Genomic DNA, 12,215 nt, shown 5'->3' with positions numbered 1-12,215 from the left:
TTCTCTCTTCCTTCCTCTCTCAAATCAATAAACATATGTTTTAAAAAATAAAAATGTAACACCATTAATTAACCTGAATGAGGATCTAAATTGAAGTTACCATTCTCATATGTGTTAATTATATCTTTCCAGCAAAACAATACTCTTCTGAAAAATATGGATTACACCTTAGATTTTAAAAAAGTTCCCTCCCTAGCTGCATACACAGTAGTCATTTATGATATACTTGTTGAAAGGATGAATATTCAACATTGACCAAATGGACTAAAGCTTGGCCTTGTTTTCCTTCAGTAGTTGTTGTCAGCTGAAAAGAAGCAGTAGGAGAGATCTCAGCAGCTGCAGGAAGGAGAGCTCTAGCTGATATTTTAAACCCAGGAAAGAGCCATGGAGCTTTTTACCTTCTCAAATTGGAACTCCACATTTTCTACCAATGACATCAGCAACTCTCCGGCTAATTGCTGGGTACAGGAATGTTCCAGATTTTTTAGGCCATCCAATATAGTCAGTACAAACTGGCAGAGCTCATTTGAATCGAGAAAAACTTCGAAGATCTGAAATGATTTAAGAAAAATGAACTTCCAAGTTACATGGTATGACAGAGCCCTGAACAAGGAATCAATTATAAGTTAACAATCAGAGAAGAGTTTAAATACTAGTATGTACAATGCTGCTTACTTCAATTTTGCTTATAAAAGTGAAAAGCTGGAAGTAACCCAAATGTCCACTGCTGGGTCTGTGCATGGCCTTTTATAGCTCTGACTTTTAGTAAGAAGGTGTATTACTGAGATCCGCAGAAAGAGTCCCATTTTCATAGGAACAGAATTAAAGGAAAGGCCCCTAGGGCTAAACTAGTATGGCTGACAGAGTCCGAGGCATCGCTAAAATACCTTGTCTGGAAACAATGTATTAAAAGAATGTGTCATTCTGCTTCTCATTGCACTTGCCAGTGTATAAAGTCCTTCCCTTGATTTTAATAGGTATAACTGATTAGGCACTTACTATGTGACAGGCACTAAGCAAGGCATATAAGTATCTCATTTAACCCTTACAGCATTTGAGTGATCCTAATTTTTACAGATCCCCCTTGTACAGATGAGGAGACTGATGCAGAGAATTAAAATTACCTGATACCTTTGACCCTACATAAACAAGATCTGTAGGTTTTCTTTTCCCTCATATTCCCTAACATAGTGCCTGGTACCTAGTAGATGCTTAAATATTGGGTGAATAATGAATAAATACATTAACTAAAAAGTGTATGGCTTTTGGCTCAACTACATTCTCTTACAGCTCCTTTTTGTAACAAGGTTTTATACATGCAAGAGGCTGCCTAGGGTTAGGGGGACAATTAGTGGGAGCAGAGCATGTCTGAAGAGCTATCCAGTGACACTGGCCCCATATAATACATTGCCAGAACTTTTCCCAAAGTATTTTTACCATTTTACATTCCCGTGAACAAATGTACGAGACTTCTGATTGTTTCTCATCCTCTCTAACACTTCAAGATGTTTGTCTTAATTTTTGCCATTCTGATTACCTTGGCAATTTTGAAGGGACACGCATAGACTTGTTTAATACTGTAGAATTCTAGGAGTTCTTGACAGTTTTTCATTGCTCCTCTCAAGATTGGGCGATTTTTCTTGTCCTCAATGATATCTGAGAAGAAAATATGAAATATTGATACTTTCTGGCTTATTTCTTTCTTCTGATTTTGCAAGTTTGGTTGGTTTCCAGGTTGAAGTTAATCCCAAGATATCACTCTTCTTGTCTTTTTCACTTGAATAAAAATGCCTGGGGAAGGAGTGTGTGTAAATCTGAAGGCTGATTTGTTTCCCCTCTGTTATAGAACAACATACAAGAAGGGCTGGAAGAAAAAGAAGAGCTTTTTGTAAGAGCAGAGCTTTTGAGTGAGTTAGGAGTACAACCAAGACAAGACTTTTGAGGGATCTCCCAATGAAACTCAGGTCCCCACAAAAAAAGCTGCACAATTTTCTACTGTGTCTGATAATTCTGATATCAGAATTTTTTATGTGTATGGCTGATTGTTGAGTCTGCCAGTACTCCCTCACAGCGCCCTGTTTTTCTCATGTTCCCTAGAAACTTATCTATGGGAAGTCTTTGAGCCCTTGGTTGAGGATACTGTCTCTCCATCTAGACAATAAGCTTCTAGGGGAAGGGACTTTGTCTTGTTCACCAGTGCTCCCCTTAAAAACAATAAATGCTTCATAAATACTTATTGAATGAATAATCAGTTGTAGTTCCTTAATTGTATGTCTTGGTAAACTGTCTTCATACTTGGAGCTGCCCAGAGATTAGATGATTACTTTGGGAAGCATGGAGGTCATCATACCTCCTTGCTAATATTCTTTATTTTTCAGATTATCTTCAGAGACTTTTCTGAATCCCACACTAGATTTAATTCTTACACATAGCCCCTATAGTTTCCCTTCACAGTAGTTATCTTTATTTATAATAATAGTTATTTGTTGATTCTTTGATTGTCTGACTCACACTAGACTATGTCATATAAGGACTGGACGGCTTATATTCTGGTTACTATTGTATCCCAAGTAAATACTCTAAGTAAACATTTCTGAGATAAATAAATGAACGAAGGCCCAAATAAAGGCAAGAATCTCTTCTACTTCTGTCCAAACTAATCACTCCAGCGTGTCCAGAGTGTTACATGTTTAGATACTCTCAACTCCATGGCCATGTATACAGCTGACACTGCGGGTCTGACCCAGTGTTATGATTCTAATTATTAAGTCAGTTTTGCTCCATCTTGGCCTATGGACTATGAACCTTTCTCATTGTAAACCACTGTAAAAAAGGCTTTCTAGGATGTGGGGAGTGAGGGCGCAGGAGGATTGGAGCTTGTGTTGTGCTAGAGAACTTATGTAGGGCTTGGCTGCTTTCAGCGGTGCCTTACACTTCAGCCGCAAGGTGATGTGCAGCAGATAGTGCGTGCCCTCTGCAGCCTTCTCAGCCACCTCTTTCAGTGGGTCTCCACACAGTAGAACCATTAGAGCCACTAGGTGTCCGAGTCTTTGGAATCGCAGTGGAAGCTAGTTGAGAGAAAAGAAAAATGCCATTGGAATACAGGTGTATTTAGTGCCTTAGATTTAAGTTGTTGAGAAGTAATTCCACTTCCACCATCTATTCAAGAGAAGTGCAAGAGTTGCATTCAGCCCTTGGGTCTCTTGGAAGTTAACATTTAACATGTATGGATACAGTATGTCCAGCAAATGATAGTAAATGTGGTAACTTCTAAACTAAGTAAGCAATCTGAAATTTCAAAAAGTTTAAACGTAAAGATGTTCATTCTAGCACTGGTTTTAAAGGCCCCACATTGAAAAAAAACCTATCCAATAGTAAAGAGAACTATTGTTTAGCCACTCTGAATATAATAATTAGAAATCAAGTATCCTAGGAATTTATAATAAGGTGTTGCTAGTCTAATAAGTGAAAAAGTTGGATACAAAGTTGAGGTGTACCATTTAATACTACTTTAAAATTTATTTATTGATAGTTTGCTTTATTATGAAAAAAGAGTAAAGTAGCAGGCAAAAGCCATATCAGCAAAAGAAATGTAATTTAAAATAAACAGTGAAGAAAGTGGGATAAATTTAAAAAATGAATGTAGAAAAGATAAATGAAGTTAAGAATTTGGTTAGTATGCAGAATTCTAGTCATCATTTGCTTGAGATAGGCCAGGGAGCTATGCACTGGAGCTCAGCGCTGAATTTTCTCAGGACTAATGCAATGTCCCATATAATATAATTCAAATTACCCATAAGACAAGAAGCAAATAGCCATGGAGAGAAAACACAACTGTTTCTAGGACTGAGTCAGAAATATCCCTGTAGAGGCTACTGGGATATTGTGAACAGTAGCCTCTACAACTTATTTACAGTCAACACAGCAACACATACACAAAACTGTATAATATCTTTCATTCACTGGTATAGCTTTCGTCCATTCATTCAATCAACAAATACTATGTGTCAGTTATAAGCCAGGAACTGGTTATGACTATGGCACTTATGGCTAAGGCACTATGATTGGCACTGGGGATATAGACAGTGAACAACAGATAACATCCCTACTCATGGAGATGATAGTCTAACTGGAGGAATATAAAGGAAAAAATGAAGTAAATGTATATGTATCCAATAGTCATATATACCATGATGAAGAAAATGTAGAGGATAAGGATAGGAATTGCTATTTTAGAATGGTCAGGAACGATCTCACCAATGTTAAAATGAGGAACTGCACCATGTAGAAATATGAGGGAAAGACATTCCAGATGGAGAGAATCATTTCCAAAGGAAACACTGTACCCATTAAGCCAGTGGTTCTCAACCTTCTGGCCCTTTAAATACAGTTCCTCATGTTGTGACCTAACCATAAAATTATTTTCGTTACTACTTCATAACTTTAATGTTATGAATCATAATGTAAATATCTGATATGCAGGATGGTCTTAGGCGACCACTGTGAAAGGACCGTTCGACCGCCAAAGGGGTCGCAACCCACAGGCTGAGAACCGCTGACTTAGAGAATATTGTAAGGATTTTATTCTGTATGAGCTGGGAAGCCATTGGAGGGTTCTGAGCAGAGAAGGAATCTGAGCTGACCTACATTTATTCAGTACATATTTAATTGAGCATCTACATGTAGCATGTTCTGTGCTAAGCACTGGGGATGCTGTGGTAAACAAGAAAACATAATCACTGATGAAATTTACATTCTAGAGCAGCCGTGGGCGAACTACGGCCCATGGGCCGGATCCGGCCCGTTTGAAATGAATAAAACTAAAAAAAAAAAAGACCGTACCCTTTTATGTAATGATGTTTACTTTGAATTTATATTAGTTCACACAAACACTCCATCCATGCTTTTGTTCCGGCCCTCCGGTCCAGTTTAAGAACCCATTGTGGCCCTCGAGTCAAAAAGTTTGCCCACCCCTGTTCTAGAGGAAAATGGACCATAAATCCATTTTTATTGGAACAATAAAAATAATCAAACAAGATAACCTTTGATTCTAAGAAGTCATAGGAAGGAAAGAGAGCTATGAGATAGAGAGCAAGGGTAGATCTATTTGTAAGCAAAGGCCTTTTTGAGGTGGAAACATTTAAACTGAGCATTGAACCCTGAGGAGAAGTTAGCTATGTGAAGAGTTAGGGAAGGTCATTCCAAGCAGAGGACATAGTAAGTGCAAAGTCCATGAAACAGGAAGAGCTTCAAGAATGTAAGGGAGGTCAATGTGGCTGGAGTAAGTCAAGGAGTACAGGTGGGCAGGGAGGCACTATATCATATAAGACCTTGTATTCTAAAAATAGTTGGAAATTATTGGATCAAAGAAGTGATGTGGGTTTTAAGAAGATTACTCTGGCTACATATAGAGAACAAACAGGAAGAAACTGAAGTAGAAGCCCCCATCCCAACACACTCATGCACAAAACATACTCAGAAGGAATTTAAATAAATGTCAACAGTGGCTATTAACACGGGCCCTCAGATATTTTTAGATTACATTTATTTACTCATTCAAAAACATTTACTATATTGTGCTAAGCAACGAGGATACAAGATTAATAAACACAGTACCTGGTCTCAAAGTGCTTGAATTTTAGGAGAGGGGTAGATATATGAATAATGCATGAGCACCGAGGAGTCATAAGTCTGGGAGTCATAAATAGGAGGGGAAATAGGCAGTAATAGGATGGCTTTGGATCCTTCCTCCTCTGCAACTGAAGGGCAGCTTACCTTCAAGTTGAGATGCATGCATAAGCACTTTAGAACTTGAGCAATGCTGGCTGCGGCTCTTTCCCGCTCATGGTCTTTAATTGATTGTAACCATGGGTCCATGCGCTACGAAAAATGAAAGGAGCCTAAATGATTTATTGGGAAGATCTGGGATAACACCTTTATTCTGTTTTTGGAGAGAAGTTCCACATGTCACTACTATGTCTGAAAATATTTTCCTAAATTATAAACTTGTTTTGGAAATAAAAATGGCGGATGACAAACGAGGCACAAAGACCTAGGGGATCAGGTGGTCCAGCTTCCTTAGGGGCTAATTTCTTAGGCTTATTTTCCCTTCATCCCACTTTCTTCAATTATTTATCCTATTCTTCTGTATTTTTTCAGCTTTCTGAAACCTGCTTTGGAAAGACAGTAAATTAATGACATGCTATTAAAGAACTCTGAAGATGGGGAAACTGTATCTGCCTAGAACAGTCAGAGACGGATTCATGGAAAATATAATGTCCATGAGTAGGAGCTTCATAAAGAAGAAATGGCTTGAATTAAGTTGCCAAGGCAGGAAAGTTTAAAGCACAACTGGATAAAGGAAAGAAAGCCAATCTGGCTGCACTGGTGATGTACAAAAATAAGACAAATGAGAAATAATGTTAAGTTGATTGTGGCAATGATAAATGACCACCTGCACTTAGGCACAAATGATTAATAATAGTTTAAAGGGCTATCTCTTTCTGGGATAACTACATCTTGAAAAGGGCCAAGAGAGTGAGATGTTTGAATGCAGTGAATGCACTCCAATGAATAAATTTCTAATGATGGAATGGCATCTGCTGGATGAGAACAGGTAGGCATTAATAACATTTAAGTCTCACCTTGCTCATTCATGAGGCTGACTCTATTCTCTGGTCAGATTTGAAACCCTTCTATGGTAGTAAGCAATAATAATTTAAGGAATACAGCAACCACTTAAACTGAAAGCCATTTATTTAATACAGTAATTATTGTCTCGTGTAAAGGTGAAAAAAATGAGACTTTGAAAAATCACATTCCTTGCTGAATTTATAACCAATGAATGGCAGAGAGCTGGAATTTGAACTCAAGTCTGATTCAAAATGGATAGCGAATACTCTTAACTATTATGTTATCTCTTAAAACTTAATCCTGCCACATTTTCTCCCACTTTTACCATTTAATATAACTATTAACTTTCCCATTCTCTCCTGATAGCCTGTTTACCTTCAAAATGATGTCAAAATTTTCCAAATGTGGGTCTTTTACCACCAAACTCTGGAGCATCTCAGAGAATACCTGAAACGTCTGCCTGTAGAGACACTGAAAAGGCACAGGGATAAGTGATGGCATCCATGTGAGTTCCCCAGCACTGCACACTTTTAAGGCTCCCCTCATTATCTTGAGACTTTACTTAACATTGCAGACCCAGTGTAAAAGTGTTGGGAGGCAGTTTGTGAAACAACATATATTCACATTACATGGACATCGCAACATTAGTGGGAAGATAGTTAACTAATTCTAACTACATTTGGGGAATTGCTTAGGGGCATCAAGTATTTTTTAAAGTTTGACTTGTGACTCTTTCTGACATCTTGAAACAAAGGGGAATAAAGTTGCCTTTAGCAATTGCTTTCCCAACCAGTTTACTAGTGGCAGGAAAATCAAGGCCTTTGCACTTCCTCCTGGCTCTGCCTGAAAGCTTCTCCTCCAGAGATATCCACACTCTCTTCAACTGTCACAGGGAGCCTTCCCTGACCACCCTGTGTAGAAAGCCCCCGTGCCTCCCACCCACAGTACTCTTTATCCTCTTCTTTCCCCGTTTTAATTTTTCACAGCACTCACTACCACCTGATACTGTATTTAATGGCAAATTTTATCTCTGCACTAGGACAGAAGCTCCCTGGATCAGAGAGTGTACTGCTCTATTTCTGCTGCCTCTCATGATGCTTAGCACATGGTAACCCTACATATCTGCTAAGTATATGAACGCTCCACCTTATTTTAAAGCCAAAAGCAAGGGAAAAGAAGACAAAATAATAAGAGAAAAAGCTATTTAACCACCTATTCTATTTACCAGACTTGGCTTAAATGGTTTTTGGCTAGTTCCAAAAATATCAAATGCACTCTCCAAGTTATTAAAGCAAAGTGTGAGTTACCTCTGATTTGCAGGACCCACTTGGTTTGATTTGCTGCAGCTGGGTAAGGGTCTTTTCAGAGGGCAGAGTGATTATACTTTTCGTGATAAGGCTAAATAAGTCAACTCGATCTTCAGAGCCAAACAGCAAATGGACATCTTGGTAACTAGAAAAAGACAGCTTGGGAATAGCAAATGGGGAAGGGTGTGACTTGACATTGATAAGCAGAGATCAAAGTAACCCAGAAGGAAAGAATAGACTGATCGGTATAACGTTCTGATGAAAGAGATCAATGGCTTGCTTGTCAGTCTGTTTAGATACATCTTACAAAAGGTTAGAGAAAGAGTTTCAGGCTCAGAGCCTCCATCCTTCTCCCCTTACCCTCCCTGCCTGCCCCGGAGGTCACTGGAGTGACATCCTTCGACGCTTTTCCTTCAGTTCAACCATGGAAGAGAAGCCTGCTACAGTCTAATATAGTAGAGCACGATTTTTCAAAGTGTATTCTGCCAAGGAGAGTGTACTGCTCTATCAAGGGTTTGTTAGTTTGGGGAATGGCAAGTTAAACCAAGTTAAAAACTTTTTAAACTATGGGACTTTTCGGCACCTTTAATCAGTTAGTGTGCAGTATGAACTTCCAAGAAGACAGCCCTTCCAAATCTCTTGCACTGTGGAACTCTGTCATGAAACAGTCATGTTAGTAACCTTCCATCGAATATTCTTGGGACAAAACCGAACTCAAAGGAGGTTCCAATAAGGTCTTTCAAATACAAATGGTAGTATACGTGAAATCAAAGTTCTTACACAAAACACGGATTTGGTTTCCACTTCTCTAAATAGTTTTGAGAAGTTAAAAATATGGAACATGTCAGTTGGCTTTGCTATTGGCCCTGAATGAAGAACCAGGATGCATGTGTAGAGGGCATGTGGGTGTCACCTGAGGTCAGTGATGGTGACAAAGACCTCCTGGCGCACAGGGCTGAAGAGAGAATGCAGGGGCTCCTCCTCCACCAGAATCTGTAATGAGAGGGAGAGAGCTTTAGGAGAGAGAGTCCAGAATGTGCCAAGTCATTAGGCCAAGAGATCAGAGATGTGGGTGGCCTGTAAGAACAAGAGCAGGTCCTTCAGAAGACTCTGCTCCTTGGCTCCACAGGACTGACAGCAGGACAGTGGCCAGGCTAGCAGTTTATTCTCCAGAGTCAGACCCTGGGGTCTGCCTCTTACTAGCTCTTTGAGCTGACACAAGTTATTCAGCCTCCCTGTGCCTCAGTTTCCTCATCTGTAGAATGAGATAACAGTGCTACTTATCTTCATAGGGTAGTTCTGAGCACTAAATGAGCTAATTCATAATATCTAGAAGCCTTCAATAACTACTAAACATCCTAACTCCTCTTTCTACTAAACCAGCCATCTCTAATATAGTGTCTAATAAAATTATGTTACTTGTCTTAAAAAAGGAGTAACTTTACAAATCCCATATTGGTAAAGGGAAAGCTGCCATGCTCTGCTGGGAAAATCAGCAGAGTGATAGAGAGGAAATACCAGAAGCTTTGGAGCTATATAGCACCTGGGAGTGAGCACTGGCTCTGCCACGCACTCATTGTGTGACCTTGATGTATTAACTTCCCTCTGAGTTTTCTTATCCGAATGGAGGGCATGAGAATATATCTCAGGGAGGTGACGTGAAGAGCAAATGTAAATGGTTGTAGTGGAAACCTTATTGGATTGTCTCTCTGGAAACTGCTCCCAGCCCATAGGAATTGGTGCCTCACAGTCATGGTTCATCTACGTCATTCTGTCCCACTAACAACAGCTCATTTCTCCAGGAGTAGACACCAGGGTCAACTAGACTCTCCTTCTCAGGAATCTGGAATTGAGACAAAGAGCTTCAATTTCAGTTTGGTTGATCTACCAAAAGAAGAAAATTCAAAGTTTGGGAGCACTGGGCCCTATGGACAAGTGCACAGAAAGTCAATTTTGGAAAGAGAAGGAGAGAGAGGTGGGGAATGGAGGAAAAGAAAGAAATAGAAATGCATACAAAGGAGCATAGATAAATGGAGAGCCCTAGCTGGTTTGGCTCAGTGGATAGAGCATCGGCCTGAGGACTGAAGGGTCTAGGGTTCAATTCTGGTCAAGGGCATGTACATCGGTTACAGGCTTGAACCCCAGCCCCAGTCAGGGTGTGTGTGGGGTGGGGTGTGGGGGGGGCAGCCAATTGTTGTGGCTCTCTCACATCAATGTTTCTCTCTCTGTATCTCTCTCCCTCCCTTCCACTCTCTCGAAAAATCAATGGAAAAATATCTTCTGATGAGGATGAACAACAATATACATGTATGAATAAAACACATTTAAAACAAAATAAAAATCAATTAAAAAATAGATAAAGTTCTGAGTATGTGAAAAGGTGTTTTTTCTTTTCTGGTTTCATTCCCTTCCTGGAGCTGGCTATTCTTCCCATCATAGGATTCTGGGAAGACTCAGTTACTCTAAGAGCAAATACTCCGTTTTGTGTTTCAGTAGCCTTTAGTGAACTTTTACCTCCCACCAAAACACCTCATTAGGAAATTAGGTTGGTGCCCAGGAGGCAGTGCTCAATAAATATTACTGGGTTATCTTTCTTGCCCTTGCGTTTTCTCTTTCTCTTCTCACTTTCCAACTCTGGTCTGATCTTGCTGGAGTCCTGGCCCTCTTCTTCCTTATTTCCCTAAGAAGCTTAGTTAATTTTATGGTTTTATAGTCTGGAAGGACAAAGTATAAGGCTCTGCCTTCAGTCTCCCAGGACTCATTTGTCCAAATCTAGTTATCTCAGAGGCATCACCACTAGTGTTAAAAAGTGACACCCCATCCCAACTAGTCTTCAATTGCTGTCAATGGTGTCCTTTCCTGGGGCTCATAAAAAATGATTTATGACTTTTTTTCTCCTTTATTCACTTCCCACATTCAACCAATCACAGTAATAGCCACTCCCTGTTCTGCAGTTTGATTCTCCATTCCTGCAGCCACACCCTCACCTGTGGGTGAAGGCAGTGCCCTCTTAGCTAAACCACCAGACCTGCATCCCCTTCGACTCTCACCTACTTGGCCACTTCCGCCAGAAATGAGCTTTCCTTTTCTTTTTTTTAAAAAGCAGGTAGGCCTAAACGGCATATGTATCCATCACCACAATCACGATTATGAACAAATGGATCGATCCCAAAAGTTCTCTTGTGCTACTTTGTAATTTCTCTCTCCTGCCTCTTCCCACTCTACTTCTATCTCCAGGAAACCATTGATCTGATGTCACCTTAGATAAGTCTGCATTTTCTTTTCTTTTCTTTTTTTAAATATATTTTATTGATTTTTTACAGAGAGGAAGGGAGAGAGATAGAGAGCCAGAAACATCAATGAGAGAGAAACATCGATCAGCTGCCTCCTGCACATCCCCCACTGGGGAAATGCCCGCAACCCAGGTACATGCCCTTGACCGGAATTGAACCGGGACCCTTCAGTCTGCAGGCCGACGCTCTATCCACTGAGCCAAACCGGTTTCGGCAAGTCTGCATTTTCTAGAATTTTATATAAATAGTATCATATAGTATATCCTTTCTGGCTTCTTTCACTCAACGTAATTATTTTGAGATTCACCAGAGTTGTAGCATGTTATCGAGAGTTCATTTCTTCTTATTGCTTTAGTATTCCAAAATTTGTTTATCAAGTCATCTGCTGATGGACATTTGGGCCATTTAGCTATTACAAATAAAGCTGCTATGAATATCTGTGTACCTGCCTTTGTCCAGCCAAACCCTTCATGTTACCAAGGAGTGGAATTGTTGGTTCATACGGTAAGCATAACTTTTGAAGAAATTGCCAAACTGTGTTCCAAAGTGGTTGTGTCATTTTTACATTCCCACCAGTAGTGTGTAAGATTTCCGGTTGCACCATATGTCACCTACATTTGGTATTATCTTTCTTCTTTTTTAAAAAAAAAAAATATATATTTTATTGATTTTTTACAGAGAGGAAGGGAGAGGGATAGAGAGCTAGAAACATCGATGAGAGAGAAACATCGATTAGCTGCCTTCTGCACACTCCCTACTGGGTATGTGCCTGCAACCAAGGTACATGCCCTTAGACCGGAATTGAACCTGGGACCTTTTAGTCCCCAGGCCAACACTCTATCCACTGAGCCAAACCGGCCAGGGCTATCTTTCTTCTTTATTTTAGCCATTCCAATGGGTGTATGGTTGACTCTCATCTTGGTTTTAATTTGCTTTTCCCTAATCATAGTAATGGAGCATCGATTCATGTGCTTATTTATAC

The 12,215-nt window shown here is 39.8% G+C and overlaps 1 protein-coding gene across 1 annotated transcript in view; it reads right to left on the bottom strand.

Annotated features, from left to right (window-relative positions):
• MROH8 (maestro heat like repeat family member 8) overlaps positions 1-12,215 on the bottom strand; it is a 50,213-nt gene that overhangs the window by 20,743 nt on the left and 17,255 nt on the right. The window contains 7 exon segments of the mRNA XM_006779639.2: positions 399-551; positions 1,538-1,656; positions 2,933-3,068; positions 5,776-5,880; positions 7,009-7,104; positions 7,941-8,085; positions 8,854-8,933. Coding sequence (XP_006779702.1) covers positions 399-551; positions 1,538-1,656; positions 2,933-3,068; positions 5,776-5,880; positions 7,009-7,104; positions 7,941-8,085; positions 8,854-8,933 — 834 coding nt within the window.

This window comes from Myotis davidii, unplaced genomic scaffold, assembly GCF_000327345.1.
Source record: "Myotis davidii unplaced genomic scaffold, ASM32734v1 scaffold38, whole genome shotgun sequence".
Classification (NCBI taxonomy): domain Eukaryota; kingdom Metazoa; phylum Chordata; class Mammalia; order Chiroptera; family Vespertilionidae; genus Myotis; species Myotis davidii.
Note: the sequence above shows the minus strand (reverse complement) of the source record. Positions and strands in the feature narration are given on the sequence as shown.